This window comes from Aquarana catesbeiana, linkage group LG09 (genome assembly GCF_042186555.1).
Source record: "Aquarana catesbeiana isolate 2022-GZ linkage group LG09, ASM4218655v1, whole genome shotgun sequence".
NCBI lineage: Eukaryota > Metazoa > Chordata > Amphibia > Anura > Ranidae > Aquarana > Aquarana catesbeiana.
This window is the reverse complement of record NC_133332.1, coordinates 59,468,836-59,495,540: the sequence shown is the minus strand read 5'-3', so window position 1 is coordinate 59,495,540 and position 26,705 is coordinate 59,468,836. Positions and strand designations below refer to the sequence as shown.

General features: G+C 46.2%; 1 protein-coding gene across 2 annotated transcripts in view; it reads left to right on the top strand.

Annotated features, from left to right (window-relative positions):
• Nucleotides 1-26,705, top strand: part of LOC141107697 (cytochrome P450 2C8-like) — an 81,818-nt gene that overhangs the window by 2,064 nt on the left and 53,049 nt on the right. For both annotated transcript variants that reach the window (XM_073598612.1, XM_073598611.1), the window contains exons 2-5: nucleotides 17,999-18,205; nucleotides 23,458-23,620; nucleotides 23,723-23,872; nucleotides 25,684-25,844. In XM_073598612.1, coding sequence (XP_073454713.1) covers nucleotides 18,026-18,205; nucleotides 23,458-23,620; nucleotides 23,723-23,872; nucleotides 25,684-25,844 — 654 coding nt within the window. In that variant the 5' untranslated portion in view covers nucleotides 17,999-18,025. The remainder of the gene's footprint in view (nucleotides 1-17,998; nucleotides 18,206-23,457; nucleotides 23,621-23,722; nucleotides 23,873-25,683; nucleotides 25,845-26,705) is intronic.

Sequence of the window (26,705 nt, the reverse complement as noted above, 5' to 3'; positions counted from 1 at the left end):
CCAATGAGAAGGGAGTTGCAATAGTCAAGGCGAGAGAGTGAATGAGGAGCTTGGTGGTTTCATTTGTTAAAAATGGGCAAATTTTAGAGATGTTACGGAGGTGAATTCTACAAACCCATGAATGAATGACACAACTATGTGGACCCTGCACAACAGTGCCGATTTTAGTTCTGTTAGCTGCTACAGGGAGGGCCATTTTGGTTGTAACATGGTCTTAACAGTGGATGCAGCCTTTAAGCTGGCTGTACGCGTTTTTTTTTTAACTAATTATTTCCTCCAGCCACGCTGTACAGTGCGGAGGAACAAATCCCCAAGGTGGCTATTTGACACCTAGCTGTCAAAATACCCAAACAGTGGCTGCATATGATAAAATTGGAAAAACTTTTTCCAGCAGGTTAGTTCGCAGTGTCACATATTTCTCTAAAAAACGCAAGTCAGTAACAAGAACAGTTAGATTTAATTATCATGTTTCTGGTTGGCAGCCAGAGAGGATGATATATTTGATAGATCACACACCAGATGGTGTATACCTTTGATAGTATACAGGCTAGCTAAGAAGGAATACAACATTGTCCCAAAATCTCCAGCAGAGTCTTCAGAAGACTCCTATTTGGCTAAGTAATAAATAGGTCGTTGTTAAACATTGAATTTGAGGAATACACATCCGTGGGCTGGTAACCTATACTGACATATAGATGAACTGCACACAGTCATGTCTCATGCAATCTCTTATGGTTATGGAGCTACATCCATGAAAAGTGGTTACACTGATAAATGGAAAGATATACTATGCATAAGATTCATATCATATTTGGTCTTTAATGTGTCATAATGTCCTTCTTTTCAAAAATATTTTGGTTGTCGGATTGCAAAACCTTGTCATATAGCGAGACCCGGAGAAGAGAAAATAGACACAGGGTCGGCATGTCTAAGGGAGGAACAGGACTGAGAAGAGTTAAAGAAATCATTAGTTAGTGGGGTAGGGGGCGTAGCTTACCTGATTGATGGCTTAAGGGTCAGATGTTTAGAGTGGAGCCGCAAGGGCTTTTCTGTGCAAGGGCTGATGGGTAATCATTCTGGAAAGTTCAGTTGATGCGAAGAGTTTCTGCTGTTCCTCTGCAGAGAAATAACAGACAGTATGAGCGAGCTGGAGGCCCTATGAGACCAGGTCAGGGCCGCAGCTGCTGTGCGGGGTCCGCAGTGGCTCCAGCAGCCACTGATGGGCATGGTAGGGGGGTCGGGGGTTGATCCGCCTCCTCCTGGGTCCCCCCATCTTCCAAACGTGCTAGGAGGTTTCGTCCTCCTGAGCGCCTAAACCATTCTCATCCCCCGGGTCCGGCGGCAGCATGGGAGCTCCACTAGGAACCCTCCAGTGTCCCCTGTTGTGCCCCATGCCTCTGGCTCCAGCAGCGGGCCTAGGAGGAATCCCTTTCACCGGCGGGACCCACGGGAGGAGGGGACGCCATGTTCTCACCCTCCCTCCTCCCCCTCTTCACTGACCCAGGACCTGGCGGTTGGCTCTCCTGCTAATGTTCCGAGCGGGAGGTCAGCTTTGCGTGGGAATCGTTCTGCAGCGGGCAGGAGCCCTGTCTCATCTGGTGCTGGGAAGACATCCTGTGGACCCGGAGGCCTCGTGTTCCCCCTGCACGGTAGCTCATTAGGAATCCGGAGCGAGCAGCCCCCTCCCCTGTGGCTGGGAGAGAGGCTCAATGTGGGAAGAGACCAGCTTCAGGCAGCAGATGGGGTTGGGCGCCCTCTGCTGCTTCTTCAGTGTCGGTGCAGCCTGGCAAGACTGATGATGGAGTGACAGCTACAGGGGGAGTGGCTCCACCCTTTTAAATGGCCCGGAGACCCCCTTCTACAGCTGGGGCTGCACGGGGATACCCGCAGCTTTCCGAATGTGCCTGAAGTGGACGAAGGACGTCTGGGCGCTCTGGGCCTGAGTCTCCAGCAAGCGTGGTGCCTGCGGCAACACCTTTACGTGGATCGTCCGGCGAATCCAGCGAGGTTTCCAGTGATGACGGCGACAGGCAGTCGGCGGCTGTGCGCCCTGCTCTACGGAGCCAACTGGGATCCGGAAATGTGGCTGACCATCATCCAGCGCAAAGGCAGCCTGATAAGTGAAATTCTTTAACTACCTCTTTATCTCAAGGTGTAGGGGGTTGATACAGGGGATCAGGATGGGTCCCCTGGCAGGGTTAATGTAAGTCTGCTGGTAAGGAACCCTGAGCCCGGCTTGGTGGAATTTTTGCGAGTTTTCGCGATTTGTTGGACCGTTGTGCTCCGTCCGAGCCTGCTGGGCCCATTTTGGGGCCAACAGGGGTGTGGCTCCCTGCCATAGCCACGTCTAGTGGCTTAGGCCGTGATGTCTTCGGCCATACCTCGTTCTGCGCTACCAACGGCAGTTGGCACCGCGTCACAGCATGGCGAGCAAGGGCGGAAGGACGTAGCACTGGGTACCGAGGTTGCTTTATCTCCAACGGTGGTCGAATCTGCCTCCCAGACAGTGAAGGTTAGTGGCTCAGAGTCGCGTAAGGCCATGGAGTCGGGAAATGATGAGGTTTGCCTGACAGATACGGCGAAATGCAAGGTCTATGTCTGCTTTCAGGGTCCGTTGGGGGTTCATCTTAAGCCTAAAGTCAGGTAAAAGATTTGGCAGGGTGAATATGTGGAGATATTCTCCCTCTTGCCCTTGGAAAAGTTTAACATAGACAAAGGGAAGGCGGATGAGAGCAAGAAGGAGGAGGAGGAAGAGAAGCGTCGCTGGCGTCTTATCCCTCAGACTTTTTCCAGATGGCTTCAGATTTTTGCTATATTAGTGAGCGTCATTGGCGAAAAAGGACCTGAGAATTGTTCTCCGCCTCTTTGCTATTTGGACGCTATTGATGAGGCCCTTGGTGACGCTATTGGTGAGGTCTACGGGGGATTGGTGTGACTTTGCTATGAGAAACAGTTCCGTCAGAGAAAGGCCGTAAGGCCTCAGGCTTTGGATGAAGCTCATGTCTCAAGCACGGGCCCTGGAACAGCCCTTTTGGGGGGGAACTATGGTTCAGATGCCGCTGGACAGTCGGCCACACAGAAAAAAACTACTGTTGGCAATCCAACCTTTCTGTTTGCTTTAAAAAAGGGAAACAACAATCCAGTGAGTCCAATTCAAAAAGGGAGGACCCCAGTAAACCTGTCCGCGATGCTGTCATACCTAAGTAGGTATCCCAGGAGGGCGGCGGCGGTTTTAGTTGCAGATGGCTTTGCCAATGGCTTTTGGACTCCCTGTTCTTTACCTATGACTTGTACTTCTGTGCCCAAGAATTTAAAATCCACGTTTCAGTTTCCGCAGGTTGTAACTGTGAAATTGGCTAAGGAGGTTGAAATGGGCAGGATGGCCGGCCCTTTTGATCAACCACCCATACCTTTGTGTCACCTTTGGGGGTGGTCCCTAAAAAAGAACCCGACAAATTTAGGCTGATACATCATTTGTCGTAAGGGAGCTTCGGTGAATGATGCAATTAAGCCTGATTTAACTTCAGTGTCGTATACCTCTTTTGATACGGCGGTCAGTTCAGTGGTATGGCCTGGGGCATTGTTGGCAAAGACAGGTATTGAATCCGCTTTTCGTCTGTTGCCAGTACATCGGGAGAGCCAACAGTTGCTGAGTTGTTTTTGGGGTGGGCAGTTTTTTATTGATCAATGTCTGCCCATGGGCTGCTCCATTTTTTGTTCCTATTTTGAGACTTTTAGTACTTTTGTGGAATGGGTGGTACGGAAGGAATCACAAGTGCGCTCAGTTCTGCATTACCTTGACGATTTTCTTTGTATCGGGCCCCCAAAGTCCACGGTTTGTATGGTCCTTTTGCAGACTTTAGAAGGGATCACACAGCGGTTCGGGATCCCTCTTGCTCTCGAAAAAATGGAGGGTCCTTCCACGGAGATTCGGTTCTTGGGTATCATTGACACGCAGGTGATGAAGTGTCAGTTGCAGTCCTTGTTGGGTAAGCTTAACTTCACCTGCCGCATCATACCTATGAGGCGCATTTTCTGCTGTCGCCTTAGCGCTGCTACTTTGGGGGTGAGATTGCTGCATCACTACATTGGACTTTCGGGCGAGCACAAGGCTGATTTGTGGGTGTGGGAGGAGTTTTTGACCTCTTATAACCTGAGGTCCTTGTGGATGGCCCCAGTGGTGTCAGCTTTTGATATTGATCTGTATACCGATGTGGCTGGCAGCTTGGATTTCAGGGTATATTTTCAGGGGGTGTGATGCGCAGTGGCGAGCTGTGGGATTTTTGAGCAAACTGGTACTATTGGAGCTTTTCCCGATTGTGGTGGTGGTAGACATTTGGGGATCTCGGTTTCAGAATCACTGGGTTTGCCTTCCTTGTGATAACAGGGGGGTGGTTGCAGTTGTGTCCAGTCTGTCTGCTTCATCTCCACCAGTTGTGCGCTTGCTGCGTCACCCTGTTGTGAAAGCTGTGCATGTCCCAGGAGTAGAGAATTCAATTGATAATGCTTTGTCTCGTTTTCAGTGGGACAGGTTCCAGAAGCTGTCACTGGCGGCGGAGCAGCGGGCAGTTCCTTGTCCCACACATCTGTGGAGACTGGCATTGGGATAGCTGGTGCCCTGGTGCAACCCTTGGTGAGTGAGGGTACTTGGGCAGCGTACTCGTCAGTTTGGTGGGAATGCTCCGGATTGGTAAGTTCCATTGGTGGTTGCTCTTCGGATCAGGACAGACTTTCCCTGCTGTTGTATGTTATCGGGACGGAGTTCACAGTGGGTGCATTCGTATCCAAAATTAATCGGAGGTTGGCTGCTCTAGGTTTCCTTTTCAAGCTAAAGGGCCTGCATGTTGTTACCAAAGACTTCATGGTGCGACTGGCCATGAAAGGGTTTCAGCGTGGGCGTGTGGTACCAGATTCCAGGCGTCTGGTGTCATTTGAGCTGCTCCAGGAGCTGGTAGGGATCTTGCCCAGCGTTTGTACTTCCCCTTATGAGGTGCAGCTGTTTACAGCGGCTTTTGCCTTGGCTTTTTTTGGGGCCGTGCAGATTGGGGAGTTAGTGAGCAAGAAGTGTGATGTGGGTGGGTTAATGTTTTCAGATGTACAGGTCACTGCCGACAGTGTCCAGCTCCATATCAGCAGATCTAAAACTGACCAGTTGGGCAAGGGTGTTGCTGTGATGTTGTTCAAAGTGTTTCCAGAGACGGTGTGTCCGGTTCTCGCTGTACAGAGGTATGTGCAGGTCAGGGAGGGAGTGCAGGGGCCGTTTTTGTGGCATGTGGATGGATCATCCCTGTCGTGTTTTCAGTTTGCTGCGGATTTCAAGCGCTGTTTGGTTGGGGCGGGCAGAATAGCTTCCCAGTTTAATATTCATTCCTTTCAAGTGGAGGCGGCTCGCTGGGGTTTGAGTCAGCAGGTGGTGAGGCGTATAGGGAGGTGGGAGTCTGATCGTTTTAAAATTTTTGTCCGCCCACATATGCTGTAATGTTGTTCATTGTTTTGTACTTGTTTTGTTGTTTTTTCTTTTGGCTCTATGTTTTTTCTTTTGTTTTTCTTATTACAGGATTTCCTCAGGGTTTTGTGTGGATTCTGGGAGACTCTTACATCTTCTGGACGGCGATCCAAGCGGATGCACGTCCCGAAGGGGCATGATGTGGAGCCGTGTTCTTCCCGAATTCCACTTTTATTCCAAAATTGACAGGCCTCCTTATGTTCTGGTGCTCTCCTTGGGAGGGAATGACATGGGGGTTTGTGCCGCGAGGGACCTTATTAGAGATGTCAAATTTGACATTTTGCGCTTGATGCGCGATTTCCCCAGAGTTGTCATAGTGTGGTCGGACATAGTGGCTCGAAATAGTTGGCATCATGCTCGCTCTGTTGAGAGCTTGAATAAAGCCAGGGTTAAAGCTAACAGGGAGATAGGACAATTTCTGTCTTGTCTCGGGGGCTTGGTGGTTCGGCACTGGGATCTGGAGGATCTGACCATTCATTACTGGAGGGATGATGGTGTTTACTTGAATGCTGTGGGCATGGATTTCTGGTTTTTGGGATTACAGGAGGTCGTGATGCAGAGGGCTCTTCAGGTGTGGAGGGACACGCTTGAGTAAGGAGTCACTCAGGCTCGCGTGGCCGGTCAGGGGGTCTTTGGGGGGGTCAAGGATTAACCAGATTGTTATTGGGGGCCCGTCTAGGGTATGGCGCTCCCACCTGGTTGGTTGTTGGTGGTTCTCCCAGGAGCTAGGTCCACTGGGGGAAAGTCAGAATGTGGAAGTTGCAACGTCTTCGAGTCGGATGGGGCGCAGCTGAGGACATGGTCGATAATAGTCAAAAATGTGCTTTAAGGACACCCAAAGACCCTCTCCTGGTGTTAAAATTGCTTTGTTTCTGTTATTTATTAACCGCTTGCCAACCAGCGTATGACGATGTACATCGGTACAATGGGCGTACCTGTACATCCCCTTTAAATCGCGGGCTAGTGGGCGCATCACCGGCGGGGTGCTCGTGAGCATGCCCACGGGTCCCGCGGACTCGATGTCCGCCGGTGGCCCGCGATCATGGCACAGAGAGGCAGATCGGGGAGATGCCTATGTAAACAAGGCATTTCCCTTGTTCTGTCTAACAACATGACAGGGATCTACTGCTCCCAGTGATCAGGAGCAGTGATCTCTCTCATGTTCTAGTGAGCCCATCCCCCCTACAGTTAGAACACAGTGAGGGAACACAGGTAACCCCTTGATTGCCCCCTAGTGTTTAACCCCTTCCCTGCCAGTGTCATTTACACAGTAATCAGTGCATTTTGTTAGCACTAATCACTGTATAAATGTCAATGGTCCCAAAATAGAGTCCGATGTGTCTGCCGCAATGTCGCAGTCATGATAAAAATTGCAGATCGCCGCCATTACTAATAAAAAAACAATTCATAATAAAAATGCCATAAATCTATCCCCTATTTTGTAGACACTATAAATTTAGCGCAAACCAATCGATATATGCTTATTGCAGTTTTTTTTTTTTTTACAAAAATATGTAGAAGAATACATATTGGCCTAAACTGAGGAATAAATCTGCTTTTTTTTATATATTTTTGGGGATTATTTATTATAGCAAAAAGTAAAAATTTTTTATTTTTTTTTTAAATTGTCGCTCTTTCTTTGTTTTTAGCACAAAAAATAAAAACCGCATAGGTGATCAAATGCCACCAAAAGAAAGCTCTATTTGTGGGAAAAAAGGACGTCAATTTTGTTTGGGTGCAATGTTGCACGACCACGCAATTGTCAGTTTAAGCAATGCAGTGCCGTATCACAAAAAGTGCTCTGGTCGGGAAGGGGATAAATCCTTTCGGGGCTGAAGTGGTTAATTCGTTAATAACAGGGCTGCTGTGGCCATTTAAACCCATGTCACGCAGTGTTGTGTTTTTTATTATAAATTCAGGGACCGTAAGTTGAAGATTCCTATAGTCAAGAAATATAGTTACAATTAGAATATATGCCAAATTGTCCACAGAAACAAAATAAAATACTTCAAAACCCCTTCAACACACCCCTCAGACCCTTGGGTTCTTGGGTTGGGTATGTTAATTCTGTAAATGTCCTCTCCAGAAACCAGAAAAGATGGCTGCATTTGCAGTTCTAGGCTCTTGTTTGACAATGAAAACTGCTAAGGATACTGAAAGTCACCTTTCTGGGAGCCAGTGACTGATCTATTAGATTGGACTTACACTGCAAGTGAGACATAGAAAGGTGATGGCAGAAAAAAGACAGAGTGGTCCAACTAGTCTGCTTGTCTTTTTTTTATATGTTTTGTATTTTTTTATTTTTTTTGGTTAACTTTTTTGTCTGAGCATAGATTTATGTTTGTCCCAAAGCATTTTTGAAGTCATTTACTGTTGACTGGTGCCCTGGACATTTTATAGATAGGCAACTCCTATCCTCATATTGATTAGTGGTTCCAAATGAATAATAACTACTGCAGTAAGTAACAAACACAAAAGATACGCTCAGCATCTTTTCAAATAACTGTTCTGCTTTATTATGACTCAATTGAAGGTTTTTATACACATGATTACGTAGGTAACACATTAATATTGAAACACTGTGATTAAATACCCAACATATAAACATATAAAAAAATTAAGCAGAAAAAATAAAATTATATCTCCACATGAAATCAAATAATCTTGAATATAAATATAAATGTGCAAAAGTGCAGTAAAGTGTCCAAAATGTTCCTGAGTCACGTGAACAAAATATCACCAACACGTGTATTGAAACCAAGTAGTCCTCTGAAAATAGTGAAATAATATAAACTTCTGCCGAATTCACAGACTGATGGATCCGATATATGTGATGTTGAGTGGGAAAAAACACATATAAATGCCCATAGATGTTCCTAGATATTCCACAAATTGCCTCTTATCGCTAAAGTCTCTCAGAACTCTCACCTTAATAACAGAAATAAATTGCATCCATAAGCAATAAAGGATCTCCACTATCATCTATAGGCACTTCCTTCAACTGTACACACTGCAGATGGACTCATAGGTGTTCCTCCAATGGGAACGGTAATCCACTCAGCTGTCCCAATTAAATCCAGTACCAAGTACCTCCTCTGCTGCCAGATCCAGTAGGGTCTTCTCTCTACAAATGGCCCATTGGAGGAACACCTATGAGTCCATCTGCAGTGTGTACAGTTGAAGGAAGTGGGCATTTATATGTGTTTTTTCCCACCCAACATCACATATATCGGATCCATCAGTCTGTGAATTCGGCAGAAGTTTATATTATTTCACTATTTTCAGAGGACTACTTGGTTTCAAAACACATGACTGTTGTATAACAGAGGTAACTCTACCACCACTTATATACCCCAACCTCTTAACCTTACCTTATTAATTGAGACCACACCAAGGTTGGAGTTAACAAGGCCGTAGCAGCCTAATTTATTTAAACAAATATATATATTCAAATTAACATAAAACATTGAAACATCTGTTAATCAACCCATCAATCTCCTAGCGTTGGTCTTTGCAGGAACTTCATAACCATCTGTGGAAAAACAATACTGCACTGCGGTACCTCTCCAAGTGTATTAATAGGCCTCAAGCCGACATGCTGGCTCAGAGACAACCACTAACCGCAGTGCCCCCATTAACACTTTCCAGCTAATCTCCATTAGCTGGAAACCACCATCAGGACCCATAGCAACGATAGTTCCTGAACTCTTCCTTCTGAAATATCTTCCTTCCCCTGCAAAGACCAACACCCGCCACAGCACCCAAAGGAAACACCTTACCTATGGGTGCCCCTCCACACCCGAAGTGCTCTCTAAATACCCTCTTGTAATCCGAACACCCACATGTCAATACCCACCTCATGCAAATACACCCCATCTGCCCTCAGGTATCTCCATTTCTCAAACTCCAATTCCACGTGCCTAATAGCCAATCCCCCATGCCTAACCATGAACTTGCTCACATCCCTATTAATCTTTCTCCTGGCCCTACTAACCCTTTCCACCGACCTGGCCATCCGCCATGTTGTACGAGCCACCATGTCCGACCAAAACAATGACCATGCCAGGAAAGTCCCTCAATAACCGCCGCACATCGAATTTGATGTCCCGCGTAATGTCCAACATGGACCTAACCCCCAAACTGTTGCCGCTCACGTGCAAAAACGTCGGGCAGCCTGTCCCTTTTTTGCATACTGATACACTTCAGTAACAATCCTACCCCATAACATCCCAGGGACTCCCAACCACGAATACAGCCTACCGTCTATAAAAACCCATATGCCTGCCTTCTTACCCAACCTCACCCCTCCTGGCCCCCCAGAACACCTAGGAATGACCCATTATCCAGACCATTCCTGCCACCGATTCTGAAATTATAAGAGAGCAAACCCAACACCATGACCAAATAGTATTCCATACCACGCAGGGCCTAACATCAAACTCCTCCCCACCCTAATACTTCACAACCCAACCACAAGTTGAGGCCGAACTGCTGTCTGGGACCTCCTTGATTCCCACCACCCAATACGCTTTTACCGAATCCACATCCAGTCCACTTCTGGCTGCCTCCGTAGCAGCCCCTATCCAAAATGAATGAGAGGAAAACTCCTTCTCTACCCACCCCAATGCCTGTAAACATTTTCTTACAAAAATCATCAACAATATGAAAGCGCGATACAGTAGATCCATCTACATGAGGCACAGCAGTGATCCTGGCACTGGAGCACCTGTACTGACCTCCCTTTTACCCATTTGATCGGTCTTCGATCTACGCAAAAATAAAGCCAACCCATCATCTCCACATATAACCTCGTGACCCCCAATTCCCCCATGAACCTTTTTAAGGACTGACCAACTCCTCTATCCGAAACACCCCAAAGAACGCTAACAAAAAGGGCCACCTTGAACAAGATGGCCTGGTATTCAGATCAACACACTCCCCCAAATATGCTACCATACCCCGCATCATGACAAAGGTTACTGGTCTCCTGGCATCCCTGCGGGCCACCAAATGCCGGTAACTCTTAATCGCCCGTCTCACCCCAAAATCTTCTGTGAAATCAGGTTGACCTTGCAATTTGAATAGGAAAGCTAAACCAGCTAACTTCATATTCACAGCAGGAGTGGACACCCCCTCTTCCCTATGCCTCACCTGAAATACAACACCAGTAAACGAACTGCCAGGCCAGCTGACCCTTCACCAGCCTTTTGAACGAACGCCAGCCCTTCCTTCCATCCCCTTCAGATCCCTGAACGAAGCACCCCACAATTTCACCGCCAGCCCCACCGGAAACAATTCCAGCAACATTAAATTCTTCTTAACTCCCGCTTTAAGCCATGACCACGGCCATGGTCCAGCACTCCACTGACCCTGGAATAAAAAACCCCCAAAACCCGTAGAGCCAACAGTATCTGTAATAATTTCCATGTCAAAATTGCTAACGGGCCCTAAAATCCATAGAGCCTGTCCGTGAAAGGATTCCCAAACAAAAAAGGCATGCCATACCCTCAAGTTCTCCCTGTGCGCTTTAACCAAGCGCACAACGCTCATGGGAGACCTGATCCCGGCTGTACTTGCCAAAAACCAATGATAGAAAAATCCGCCCCCATTGGCCGAATGTGACATGCCAAATTCCGCTTACCCCCGAACGATTGCAGTACTCGCAGCTGACTTTGCGTAAACTAATCACACCTGCAATTTCCCCTTTTAAATTCACCAGCTTATCTACCGGCAACCTGCGTTCCATTGCACCCGAGTCCAAGACAACGCCCATGAACGTGATGACCACGCTTAAACCAATCACACCTGCAATATCCCCTTTTAAATTCGCCAGCTTATCTACCGACAACCTGCGTTCCATTGCACCAGAGTCCTAGACAACGCCCAGGAACGTGATGACCGTGCCAGGCCCCCCCGTCTTCACAGGTGCCACCGGAATTCCAAACCGGTCCGCTCTGTGTTCCCACGTAGCCAGGAGCCCCGCACAGATTTTGGAAGAAGCTGGTACCATGCAAATGAAATCGTCCAGGTAATGGATGATCGAATTCCCGCCCGACACATCCCTTACCACCCCTCCCACAACTTAGCTAAATTGCTCAAATAGTGCACAGGAATACATAGCAACACATCGGTGGGCATTGGACGACGCAAAATTACTCATTCCAATGACACCCCCAGCAACCGGAAGCTATCCGGGTGAACTGGGGGTAGCCGAAAAACTGATTCCACCTCCACCTTCGCCATCAATGCCCCCTTGCCGTAATGACGCACCCAACCCACCGCAGCAGCGAACGATGTACTACTCACCGAACATGTCTCCTGGTCAATGGCATCATTAACCGACCCCCTTTTGGAAAAGAAAGTGGTGAATCAACCTAAATTTGTTGGGCTCCTACTTTGGCACTACTCCAAAGAGGAAACTACCAAATCAGCGAAACAGTGCAGACGGAAAGGGGCCCTCCATGCGACTTCCCTACTAAGTTCCTCAGAAACTACATCTGGCTGTCGCATGGCCAATCACAAAGTGCAAGACACCGTGGAATCACCTCTAAAATACATGGAATCCTAACGCCAGCTGTGAAACCTGAATCCCGCAACTGAGCCACTTTCCAATCCGGATACCTACCGAGAAAACGGCCACATCCTTTTCACCATCACTGTGGTCCTCCCTCTTGTGTCCAGCCTCTCCAGCACGACCTATTCCTTGCTTGCAACCTCTGGACGACTGATGAGACCATCTACCCCTGAACACTAGTGCTTGTACCGGCACATCCCTCTGAACGTGCAGGTCCTAGCATTGTACTGCCAGCATACCCCTTTTTTGTTGCCAGCCGCCTGTCCCTGAGCCGAAAGTCCACCGTCCTCCCCTGAAAATTAACTGGTGCGGAGCCCACGCAGCCGTCCTCAAGCACAGTCACAGGCTGATGTCCTTATGGTCCCATCTCAACCCTGGCCGGATAACTCTCCACTGACGAAAATGCTCAACATACCTCAGCCACTCCGTGCCCCCGTAAGCTCTATCCGCCTCCCCTATCAAATCCTAGTAACAAAAGAGTGCCGAACAGTATTCGGGGTTCTTTTTCCCCACTCACCCTTGCACTGATGGTAAAACTCCTGCAGCCAGTTGGCAAATGTCGTCGGGATCAACCGGTATCCCCTCTTCTCTCCGTCCTCCTTTGAATGATCCGGTTTAACCCTATCCAGGTTAAATTTTTGCTAACTGCAGCAGGGAAAAAATCTCCGCATACTCACCCTACCACATCTTTTCTCATACTTCAGGCTTCAAGTGTGCACCCAATGGCCCCTCATAGTAAACATAGACCTCGCATTTTGCAGAACCAGCTAGTCTGATGACTTCCTGTCTGCCCGCAGCTTCCCCCGCCACCACCACCTTGGTCGTCCCCTGCGTAACCCCACCTGTGTTACCTGTGACGGGCATGTTGTCAAGGCCGGAACTACCGGAGCTACCGCACCCCCCAGCAAAATGGCTTGGCCGACTACTCTTGCTGGTGGGACCCAGGCTGACACTGGCCCAGCGGGGGCTCTATCCGCATGCCCCAACTTTTGCATCAATTCCTATGTCCCATCAAGAAAACCCAGTAACCCCGCAGCCCCCCCAGCTGCCTCAGCCACTGCCGTCCTTCCCGCCGGACCCATCTGTCCTGCCCTCTTGCCCTATGCTAACAGACAATCCCTCATGATATAAGTGTAAAGGTGACTTACTGGGCTGCACAGGAGTTGCCCCATCAGCCGACCATCTGCTTTCCAACGACGTTGCACTGCACTGCTGGAGGGGGGAGCAGCCTCTTCTTCCGACTCCCAGTTCTCCTGCCGACCTCTGTCCAGACCCCTCTTCCTCTTCTGATGAGAGCCCGCCAGGCATAACAGCACCAGCTGCCGATGGTTCCGCTGACCTCCGAACCCCCTCGCATTGCGTACCCGCTCAGCGGCTTCTGGACGGCCTTACCATGACCAGTGTGTGGGGCCTCAGTCCTGCTGGCCTCCGCTTGCCTGGAAGTCCTCCCCGGCTGTCCCCCACTGCTCCTCCTAAGGTCCCTTGGCGGTGCATAAGAAAGCCCGGGAACCCCTTTTGCTTTGTTCCTCAATGGTAGGCCTCAGGCCGACTGACGTAGCGCTAGGGGCGGGGCCCGTGCCCTCCTGTTTCCACCGCCTAGTAGGCCGCAATGCCGCCCCGGAGCCCCCAGACTGTCCTCCTGGTGACCTCCTGTGCTGGAGGGGAGACCGCACAGGACTCCCCTCATCCCGTGCTGCTGCCCACTAGGCCGGGGGTCCCGTCGGGAGTCCCTGACAGGGTACCCCCCGACTGACGCTGTGGCCTAGAGTGACAGTCCGTTGAGAAAATCGCTCCAGCGGCCTGGGCCTACACGCCCGATTGCCCTACCTCCCCCCTGTAATGTCACCTGCTGCTGTTCGTGTTAGAATAAGCCCCAAAGTGTCCTGCATCCAACAGGAGACCCTGAAACGCTGCTTCCTCCCTGAGCTGGGCCAAGAGCTGCTCCACTTCTGACATGCTTCTGCTGAACTTTTCCCAAAACTGTGATGACTCATAGGGAGGGGCCTCCCTTTTATCTCCTCTCCAACCCCTCCCCCCAGCACCAACCTGATACACTCCCTCTCCTGATACTATTACCCTGTTTCCCCAGTCATGTAAGCCCTCCGCCTATGTCATTTCATTTGCTTTGCTCCGGGCTTTTCTTTTTGGTGATATTTTGTTTACGTGACTCAGGAACATTTTGCACACTTTATTGCACTTTTGCACATTTATATTTATATTCAAGATTATTTGATTTCATGTGGAGATATAATTTTATTTTTTCTGCTTAATTTTTGTATATGTTTATATGTTGGGTAATTAATCACAGTGTTTTTATAGTGATATTTATTTTTGCGCAAGATCACTTTATACAGATTTTACATGTTTTTGTGTTGTGTGATATACTTTTAGGTTTTGCTGCATTATATACACATTTTATCACTTGATTTATTTCACTAGCCACATTCACCTATTACTCCTAGTAGCACGAGGGACACTTTTATCCATCACATTAATATTACAATTGTACGTTTATGGTAACAAGGGGCGTTACATAGGCAGAACAATTCTAATCAGGACTCGAAAGAATGCAAACATGTACTGAAAACATTATTAGTGCTGTGTGCACAGTGAGGGCAGTGCGCAATACATAAAAATAGAATACAATTATATACAGAACTTACAAATTTCTTTAACAGTCTCCAATCTTCCGTCCAGTTTGCACTCCGCTCCTGAGTTCCCGGGAAGATTTACCAGTGGTATCCTGTATGTTTCCAACTAACTGAAAGCTATAGGGATAACTTTGGAACCGCCCTGCATCCATTGATCCATTGATTTTATTTAGTTTGTTTGTTTGTTCGACTTTTTAATAAATTATCAAACGGTACTGGACTATGTGGAGTCTTTTTCCCACATGTGGATATTACTGATTGATTCTAACCGCCTACCTGGGAAGACCTCCAGATCGATCGGATTTAGGATACGACTCAAGGCTCATTAACCTTTTGGTTTTGGTGAGTGTGAACCCCTTGCGGGGGTGTGTGCAGCACGTGGTGTTATAACATAAGGTGAAAGGTGCACGTACCAGATATGCTACACATACCAGGTATATCCAGCTGGAGACTTCATACCAAGTCTACTTCATGTGATTTTACTGCAATCGTTCTGCTTGCGTTTCAAACAGAGACATTGTTTTAGTCTTAGCTCATGACTGAGTATAGTGCCGCTTTTGATGTGTAAATAGTTCATGTTTAGGGTGATTATTTATACATCTGTTTATACATTTTTTTCTTTGTTAAGTGGCTGCTGTGACATCTCATTTTTGTAAATATTGACATCTGGTATAATCACTGCTGTTTACTTCCATCTTCATATACTTAATATTCCTAAGCACTGAGATAGGAGAATTGTGGCAGGGCGTTTTTTCACCTTTTTTGTTGTTTTACGCTATTTTCATTGTTTGGGTTTTTGATTTTACCCAATAAACATACCATTTGATCTGCACCATTGGTGCATTTTATACATTTTTTCGAGCTTCTATATACCTCCGGGATTTCTATGAGGTTTGGACATTCCATCTTCACCCTCGGCCTCTCTGGATTGGCAGTCTGGATCGGTAGAACAGAGGAGGGATTCCCCTTGAGATCCGGGGTTCCTTGGATGATTACTTCCGTCTGGGATCTCTAAGCCTGTTTGATGTGGTGTCACCAGCATCTGAATCCACCATTTCTGGTAAGCGTATTGCATCTATTTCCTGTTCCAGATTGTATGCTGATGAAATACAGACCTGAAGACTTGTCACTCATGTCGGACTCACTACATATAATTTATTATGGGACTATAATTTTATTTTTGGTTTAATTGTAATTTTATTCTATCACCGAACCACATCTACCTATTTTATTGTTTCAGTAGGTTACTTCTACTGATTGTTTCATCACTCTCTAGTTTGTCCACTATTAGCGCTACATTTAATTATTACACGTTTTGAATATTGGTCACATTTGTATGTAGCAGCTTCACCATTGTTCACTGGGTTAGCGCAGTGTTACGTACATTTTATTTTGGCTGGTGGTTATGTCAGTGGTGTGAGGCTATATTTATTAATATAACCTCACACCACTGACATAACCATACCTCATTTTTCCCACATTTTCACCAGGGTTGCTCGGGTAGCCTGGATCCGCCTGGGCTGTTGCTTGTGATGGGCTCCGCCCTCGGGCATACCCTCTAGGCTCCTGGCACCAATGTCCTCGGGTGGCCTATGGCATTTGACATCCCCCCTCCTAGTGTACACACAACTGTGAGTTATCTTGCTAGAATGGTTTTGGTTGGGAGGACATCTATCCATCCTCCCCTACCTTTACATAACCAATTTACTTAGCCAGTTCATTCACTTATTGCAGATACCACATATGTCTGCTCCTGAAGAGCGGCTATAAGCCGCAAAAACACGTCAAGCTACTTGACACTGTGTCCATCAGCTGCACGTCTACCATGATATGTGTTCCCTAATACTTTTTACCTTGATAGGGTTCGAAGGACTATTGATTGTGCAGATGCTATCATTTTAACTTATATACCTAACCTTGAATTACGGTGGACCCCTCAATATTATCATGAATATCCTTGTTTGTAAACATGCGATTACTAGCTCATATCTAATTGAAATTGGCACCATGTTATGGATGCATTTCCTTGTGTATATTTGACTCAATGTTATTAAACATGTTTTTATGTTTTATCAAACAATCTCATTTTCCACCAATACATTCATTTTGTCATAATGAGCTTCATTTAAAGACCCACCCTTTTGTCCCCTTGCTGCCTCCTGCCGCAGTTGTGCTTTCGTTGTCATGTTACAGCCAGTCAGGACACAACTTCTGAGCTAGGCTCTTGTCCATTAACAGTGACTCAAAAGGAATGGAGCTAATAGACCAGCTTGACAACAAAACATGTAAAAGGAACAAATATTACTTTATATATTTTATTTATTTCAGTTACTTATATAGCGCCGTCAATATACGCAGTGCTTTACATATACATTGTACATTCACATCAGTCCCTACCCTCAAGGAGCTTACAATCTAAGGTCCCTAACTCACATTCATACATACTAAGGACAATTTTAGACAGGATCCAATTAACCTACCAGCATGTCTTTGGAGTGTGGGAGGAAACCGGAGTACCCGGAGGAAACCCACGCAGACACAGGAAGAACATGCAAACTCCAGGCAGGTAGTGTCATGGATTCGAACCAGTGACCCTTCTTACTGCTAGGCGCAGTGATGTCGCACTTCAATTTACTTTTTTTTCATACTACACTACAAGCCAAGGAGGCCGTGAAGATCATCTGGGATGTAGAAGCCACCTTCACAGGAACTAGAATATTTACATTAATATGAATACTTTAAGGTAGCAATACCAATTTGATTTACGTTTTTCTGCACTATTTTTCCACTTAAGCTTGACAGCAAAGCAGCTAGTATTTTCATAAGTTTTTATTGCCAAAAGATATTTGGTTGCTAAGCACCTCTATGAAAAGGTCAGTGTTTTAGAGAGGAAGTAAACTCCTGTGCATAATTTTTACCTACAGGTAAGCCTATAATAAGGCTTACCTATAGGTACTGTAAATATCTCCTAAACCTTTAGGAGATATTTAGATTACATGTAGCTGATGACGTCATTGATGCATGCGCTCTGAAGGAACGGCCACCCGTGCCGTTCCTTCAGATATGTGTGCCGTGAATGATGGCTCCCCTGCGCATGTGCAGGCGTGACGTCATCGTGGCCCCAGCCTGTCACACAGCGGAGTCTGCGGACCCAGAAGAAAGATCGGGTAAAGATGGATGCTGTCTCCAGCAATTACATCGCATTGCTGGAGGGCTTCGTTTTTTACAACCGATTTAACCCCTTTATAACTTTGTCATGTTTTTCAGTGTCAGTGACTCCACTCTTCGGGGACAATGGAGTTTGGTGGAGTTGGGACACTCATCTTGGCTGTCTGCATCGCCTTTCTCATATTCCTCCGGATGTGGAATAATAACAGCAAATGGAAGGACCTACCTCCGGGGCCCACTCCTCTTCCTCTGCTTGGGAACATTCTACAGCTGAACGTCAAAGAGCTGCCTCGATCATTCTTAAAGGTGAGGACAACCTTACTTTAATCGAACCAGTGCTTTCATCCTACAGGGCATAGAAATAAATTCACTTAACTGTCTGAATCCGATTGAGCATGCATTTCACTTGCTGAAGACAAAACTGAAGGGAAAATTCCCCAAAAACAAGCAGGAACTGAAGACAGTTGCAGTAGAGGCCTGACAGAGCATCACCAGGGATGAAACCCAGCATCTGGTGATGTCTATGCATTCCAGACTTCAGGCTGTAATTGACTACAAAAGATTTGCAACCAAGTATTAAAAAGTGAAAGTTTGATGGATGATTGTTAATCTGTCCCATTACTTTTGGTCCCTTAAAAAGTGGGAGGCACATATACAAACTGTTGTAATTCCTACACCGTTCACCTGATTTGGATGTAAATACCCTTAAATTAAAGCTGAAAGCCTGCAGTTAAAGCACATCTTGTTCGTTTCATTTCAAATCCATTGTGGTGGTGTATAGAGCCAAAAAGATTAGAATTGTGTTGATGTCCCAATATTTATGGACCTGACTGTATATACTTCCAAAGGTCCATAAAGATAAAGAGAATCCTCCAGGGAGACCTATTGTGAATGGGATCAATTCGGTGGGAGCTAGACTGGGAGAATATCTTGATTTTTTTTTACAACCAGTGGTAAAGGAGACAAAAGCCAAAAAGATTAGAATTGTGTCAGTGTCCCAATATTTATGGACCTGACTGTAAGTGGTACTAACAAGTACTAACAAGGAAGAGCTGGAAGAACATTTTGCAACTACAAAGGTGAAGATCTTAGATCTTAGAGAGTAAAGCCCCATACACATGATAGGACTTTGTACAAACTTTCCCTTGGATTTTTGTACAAAGGGCGTTGGCCATAAGTTTGTATTGCATACAGACGGCAAGACTTTTCCAGCCAACTTTCACCAAATCATGTGGTTTTTCAGCTCTTTACCACCACCCTTTGGTCAACTTCTGTATTGTTGTCTGATATTGTGTCACTCTCGCCGCTTTTATCGGCGAGATTGACACCTTGCAAGCCGGGTTCACACTAGTGCGGGGATCCTACACCAGGCACTGTGTTTGGTATGAATCTTGAGGGGGAACTCCACGCCAAATTTTAAAAGAAAAAACGGCATGGGATCCCCTCCAGGGGCATACCAGGCCCTTGGGTCTGGTATGGATCTTAAAGTGGAGGGTCACCCAAAAAAAAAAAAATGCATCAAAAATCCTAAAAATGTAAAAAAAAACATGTGGAAAAAAAATTAACTTACCTGAAACCCTTGTTGCTAGGCAGTCTTCCTAATCTGCTTCTTCCTATTCCGCGGTGTGTCCTGCTCCTCGGTGAGCGGCCCCGTTGCCTTCTGGGAACTGTATATGTTCCCAGAAAACCACAGGGCCATTCACAGAGCGCCGTGCCTCAAAGTTCCACTGCCTGTTTCCCTTAGTTAGGATGGCGGTGCCGGGACCCGAGAGCCGAGGGACGGGTCAGCCTCGGGTGGCCGACATCGCAGGCACCCAGGACAGGTAAGTGTACTTATTTAAAGTCAGCAGCTACAGTGTTTGTAGCTGCTGACTTTTAAATTTTCTTTTTTCTGGCTGGAACCCCCCTTTAAGGGGAACCCCTACGACAAAAAAAGGCGTAGGGGTCCCCCCCAAATCCATTCCAGACCCTTACCCGAGCATGCAGCCCGGCCGGTCAGTAAAGGGGGTGGGGATGAGCGAGTGCCCCCCCCTGAGCTGTACCAGGCCGCATGCCCTCAACATGGGGGGGGTGCTTTGAGGGAGGGGGGAACTCAGCGGCCCCCCCACCCCAAAGCACCTTGTCCCCATGTTGATGAGGACAAGGGCCACTTCCCGACAACCCTGGCCGTTGTTTGTAGGGGTCTGCGTGCGGGGGGCTTATCGGAATCCGGGAGCCCCCTTTAATAAGGGGGCCCCCAGATCCCGGCCCCCCACCCTATGTGAATGAGTATGGGGTACATCGTACCCCTACCCATTCACCTAGGGAAAAAAGTGTCAATAAAAAAACACACTACACAGGTTTTTAAAGTAATTTATTAGGTAGCTCCGCGGGTCTTCTTCCCACTCCGGGGGTCTTCTTCCGACTTCGGGGGTCCCTCCGGCATCTTCTCCCGTGTCCGGTTCTTCTCCGCTCTCTCTGGCCTCTTCTCCCTCTCTCATCAACATGGGGACAAGGTGCTTTGGGGGAGGGGGGCTGCAGGGCGCCCCCCTCCCCCAAAGCACCAACCCCCCATGTTGAGGGCATGCGGCCTGGTGCGGCTCAGGAGGGAGGGGCGCTCGCTCGTTCCCTCCCTTGACCGGCCAGGCTGCGTGCTCAGATAAGGGTCTGGTATGGATTTTTTTGGGGGGGGACCCCCACGCCGTTTTTTCGGTGTAGGGGGTTCCCCTTACAATCCATACCAGACCTAAGGACCTGGTATGCTCCCAGAGGGGAATTCCCTCTCGCGCTCGCCGCAGTAGGAAAATGTACTGTAGTACTGTAGTTTGTACAAAAGTCTGACGGCTTTGTGTACGCACGATCGGACTTTGCTCCATCGGACTTTTGTTGCCGGAAAGTTTGTCCATTCGCACAGGAAACAAAAGTCAGATGAAAACAGAAAAAGTTTGTCCGATGGAGCGTACACATGGTCGGATATTGCTCAAAAACAGCTAATTTGCATGTTTGTTGTCAAAAAGTCCGATCGTGTGTACGGGCCTTTAAGAATAGCGGCACTAGTATTTCTCTGCTCCATACGAGAGCCCTGCGGTTCTTGCACCTCAACAGCAGAAGAAGAAGATCGGGGTCTGGTATGCCTGACCTTGGCAGGGACCACAACTCCGTCATCAGAGCTATCTGTCATGGAGCTGCTGCTGTCTACAGGTTCGTATTCTGAGCCTGAATCTGACAGATGAGTGACTTCCTCTTCACTATCTGTCATGCTCAGAAACGTGTAGACCTCTTCACTAGTGTACCTTCCATTTCCCATTTTGAGCTCTAAATTTAGTAGTACACTAGTGAGACTCACAGGTAAAAAAGCTCCTGACTGTATCAAAACGCTACCAAAAAAACTGTTAGCGATCACAGGGATCAGGCCCGACTCTGCGAACGCTGCAGTTATGTGTTTAGTGTTTTGTAAGTGACAGTGATCGATCGATACTGCACTTGGGTGGGTTGGGGTGGGCTGGGCTGCTGGGCTGGGCGGAGGGGCAAAACCCAGGTGCTAGAAGGTATCTGGGCTGATCCCACTAACACTGTGTTTTTGGGAACCCTAAACTGCTGGGGACACTAGTATAGATCTGATCAGATCAGATATTGATCTGTTCAGATACTATACCACTAAGGGAGGTGTATGGTGCGTGCGTGGGTGTTAGCGGTACTGGCACTAACCTGACGCTGCCTGGGGCAACGCAGACCCTATCTGATCCTAAAACTTAACTTATATCACGATCAGGGGGTTAAACCTTTATTAGGTAATAAACGGCGAGTGCCCTAACACTATAAAAGACACAAACTAACTAACCAGCGTCACCCGTAACAGTTATATGGTGATCACTGGTTAACTAGGGGGCAATCAGGGGTTAAAACCTTTATTAGGTAGTATATGGGGGTACCTGACGCTATAAAAAGCTGATGGCAAACCTAAATACTTACCTGTTTAACTGGCGTCACCTGTGACACTAATACAGTGATCAGAAAATGATTGCTTAGTGACACTGGCGACAGGGGTGTGATCACGGGGTTTAACCTTTATTAGGAGGGGTTAGGGGGGTACCCTAGACCTAAAGGGGGCTACCACTAACTGCCCTACCACTTATAACTGTCACAAATGACACCAATGCAATAATCAGTAAAAAAAAAAAAAAACTGCTATTGGTGTCACTCTGACAGGGGGTGCAGGGGGGTGATCGGGGGTGATTGGGGGGATGATTAGTGTGCCTGCGTGTTCTACTGTATGTGTAGTGTTGGTGCAAACTTACTTGGATGTCTTCTCTCCTCGGCGCCGGAACGAAAAGACCGACACGAGGAGAGATGACATCACTTCCTCTGCCGCTGTTTAATTACAGAGGCAGAGGAAGGTTTCATCAGGAACGATTCATCAGGAGCGATCGCGAGGGGGTGGCCATGAATAGATGGCCTCCCCCTCAGCATGGATCGATCGTGTAACGAATCCGACCGCCACAGGCCCCGGGGGGGGGGTCCGTTCGGACCCCCCGCCCGTGGGCAGGCAGGGACGTACAGGTAAGCCCTTATGCCTGCCCGTGCCATTCTGCCAACGTACATCGTCGTGCGGCGGTCGGCAAGTGGTTAAGAAGCTGGCCCTCAAGCCGGCCGCGGCGTCCCTAACAACCATAACTCATCTGCTGTCAGCAGAATGGAATCCCACTGACAGCAGATGAGTCATGGTTGGTAAGGACACGGCGGCCGAAAGGCTATCCTGCTCCTTAACAATCAGCTATTATCGAATGAAATCAAATCATTAATTTTTATTCGGATGCTTCAAACATCCGAATGAAAACTACCAAATTTTGTTTCATTCGTTAATGTTTGATTCAAATGAGTTCAAATTTGTTACTGTTGAATTCGGAAATTCGGATACAATCAAATTTCCAAATAAGGAAAATATTGTCCGAATTTCAATTCGGGATGAAACGAACCGCACGTGTCTAAACATGGCCCTGCCCCAACTTTTTGGAGACGTGTTGCTGCCATGAAATTCAAAATTACCTTATTTTTGTTGTAAAATGGTGCATTTTCTCATATTAAACATTTGATATGTTTTCTGTTTTCTATTGTGAATAAAAACATGTATACTTTACACAGCAATTTGGGATTGTATTTATAAAATCAGTCACATTTAAGTGATTTTGCCTAGGATGTGATGATATCAACAGTCTGCTGTAGACAATAGGAAGCATTTTCTCAATCTTTTTTCATCCAGTGATCAGACTGGAATGTTGTAACTTTATAGCAAGTCACAAATTGAGAGGCCATAGCAGGAGGAAGATCTGTGTCACATATTAGTGAACACAGCCAAGGATTGCACAATCACCAGAATGTACATAACTGTGTCATCTCTCTAAATCTGCTCTGTATGTCTAAGCTTCAATGAGCTCTGGTCATGAAAGCTTTAAAAATACTTCTGTGCTATTTATATAAAATGATTGCTTTTGCACTCCCTATCTCTGATTGAAACGTTTTACAGAGCCATCTATACAACGATATAAAGTACAAATTTTCTTCTGCTGATTTTGTCATAGCTTGCGAAGATCCATGGAGATGTATTTACTGTCTATCTAGGGAACATGAGAGTTGTTGTCCTACATGGATGCGATGCTGTGAAGGAGGCTCTGGTAGACAATGCAGATGTCTTCAGTGATAGAGGAAAAGCACCTGCAGCTGAATTATTTTTTAAGGGTTATGGTATGTAACAGTCCACGAGGTTTGAGGCGATGTCATCATAACAGATAAAACTTGAAACATTAATTTCAGGAATTCTTAAATGATGTGTGATTCCATTAACAGGAGTGAGTCTGAGTAACGGGGAGCGCTGGAAACAGCTACGTCGCTTCTCTCTCACCACGCTGAGGAATTTCGGGATGGGGAAGAGAAGTGTTGAAGAGCGGATTCTGGAAGAGTCTCAATGTCTTGGAGAGGAGTTTAGAAAAAAAGCAGGTGGGTTTATATATAGACTTTCCTTTAGGAAGGAGGCAGCTACAACCCAAGTAGAAGAGCCTTTACCCTGCCAGCATAGTACAGAGAAGGGCTCTTGCTCTCTGTGTTCAAGCAGTGATATCTCTACAGAGGGCTGACATGCTCCCTGCTGAGTCACAGCTAAAACTCTCCACTCAGCAAAGCTGATTGGAGAACTCTAGATTTGATTCATCTGGGGCGTTAGACACCTGCAGTGAGACCACTGCTTCCACACAGAGAGCAAGGGTTCTTCTCTACACTTCTGATGGCTTATTTTGTTTTGAATATGGAGGGAGGGGTTCCATGTTATATCATCAGCTTAGGATCGATTGATCATGGAGCGTGTGATAGACTCACCCGGGACAGAGGCTTTTGGAGGGGACTGAATGCTAGCCTATTGTCTACCGATATGGGCCCTGGGATTTGAGGGCGCTACAAGCATTCAGGAAGATGTTCGGTTATGTAACACATATGGACATTTTTAAGGATGCCATGATGGTCTCTGCCAGCTTGGGACTCAGTAGAAAGGTGTATGTGAAAGGAATGTTGGTTAATGAGATCTGAAAAAGCCCTGGGTCTCCTGTTGTCTACTAGTCTGAAGGGTCTTTCACCCACTGTTAATTGTGTTAATTAACAAACCTATTGTCTCCTAGCAAACTATTGGGGGATGTGTTTATACTTGTAATAACGTGTATTGTACTTTGTGAGCCTGGGGTCGGGAAGTCTGACCTGGAATGAGCTCTCTGGGTGTCCAGGTGGCTAATTATTGTAATGTTTATAGTATATGTTAGGTTGTTGTAATTATATTCTTGGTTACAGTTTGTATTTTTAGGGTAATATGATCGGGGGGGGGGATGTCCTCCTGTGGTGTATATATTCTGTGTAAGTTTGTTCAATAAAAGTTTTCAGTTCAGCAGCCAAACGAGTCCTGCCTAGTTCTTGGTTGCAATATGCGGCTATAATATCTGATATCTATGTTCAGACTAGAGGAAGCTGTATAATGACGGAAGCACTTAAGCGTAGTGTGGGACTTTCCGTTACATTGGTGGCAGCAGTGGGATGGGTGAAAGACCCTTCAGACTAGTAGACAACAGGAGACCCAGGGCTTTCCAGATCTCATTAACCTTAATTAGCTGCAGGAAATGCCAGCCTCCCATTGCTTTCAATGGGGCTTTCGCCTGCAGATAATCGCTGGGAACTCCAGCTGGGTTTCCGGCACGTAATAGCTAACAGCTCTGTTTGCTAGTGTGAATGAGGCCTTAAGCTGGAAATTCCTCCCACAATTAACTCAGATATATTTTATAGGAGTGACTGAATGTAACATTAGTGACTGTAATTATCTACCCTGTAGACTATCAACTTCCATATACATAATTTAGCCTTGGTTTGTTTTTGGACATTGTCCAGCTAACTTAACAACACTTAGGGGTCTATTTATAAAAATATGCTGAACAAATGCCACAAGCATTCACCCAACCATCATAAATTCTGAACAAATATTATTTTTTTTTACGTTGATTCCCTATTTCCCCCTATTCCCTATTTCCCATAATGTGTTATGTTTCCTGAAATGTCCAATCAGGAAGATATTGCATTATGGCCACTTGATGCAACTGATGATCATAAGAAATCAATGTATTAAGCAAAATAAAAAAAACAGAAGTCAGAGTTCAAGACAGCTGATCAAATGATTGTGACATTCGTCCAGCAGTTTTTTTTCTTCTAATCCACCCTAATAAAAATGTACCATAATATTACTCATTCAATCTGAGAATGTTTCAATCTCCTTCCAGGTTCATCTATTGATCCCACATACCTCTTGACTCTGGCGGTATCCAACGTGATATGCTCCATCGTATTTGGTGAACGTTTTGATTATGAAGACAAGAAGTTTCTTGGTCTTCTTGCTTTGCTGAAAGAAGCCTTTGAAATAGTAAATTCATTAGCTGGGCAGGTAAACACAATATCCGTGTGTCTCTATATTGTAAATCTGGACTGAAAGTAAGCTATAAATGTAAAATAATTATTGCTGGCTTCTAAGCTTTTTGAAGTTCAATCAAGTCTATAATTAAAAACATGGAAAGCATGCAACTAGTGCATGAGGAGCTGCCCCCCTTGGCAGAAGAAGGTATATAGATATAGAAATATATAAAAGGCAACCATGTGCCACTTTTATTGAATACAAAACAGTAAATCTTGCCAAAAGACAACAATCATTAAAAAATATGTATACAAAGTACACCAATGAAATTCATAATACATGAATATGCATATATATTGACTTATATTAAACCCAAGGCTAATAGTCAAGGTACTGCCAAAGTTAAACTGAGGTCAGTCCATGGATATAGCATGCATCCCGACATGTTTTGGAAATCTTTATTGGTACATATTTTCCTTCATCAGAGGAGATTGGCTTGGGGTGACTTTGTCTGCAACACAAATATAACACATAATATGTGTGCAGTGCTATGTAACAGCAGTTAACATCATATAAATGTTTTGTATATTATTTTGAGTCAAAATACTTACATATGGATTTCATGAAGACAACATACAAAAAGGATAAAATGACATGTACACCACATTGGTTGGAGAAAACTCAAACAAGGACCTGGCGATGTGCAGCTGCGCAGACAGGAGGCAACCAAGTGCTTAGCACATACAAGAGACTCCCTGGTATATACCCAGCAGAGCACATTTATCTGAAAAGTCATAGAGAAAAGACCTCAGATTTAGTTGTAGCAATTAAATATAATATTATGATGTTAATGAAAACATCATACTATGATCACTCAGCAAAGCAGGCATAGTA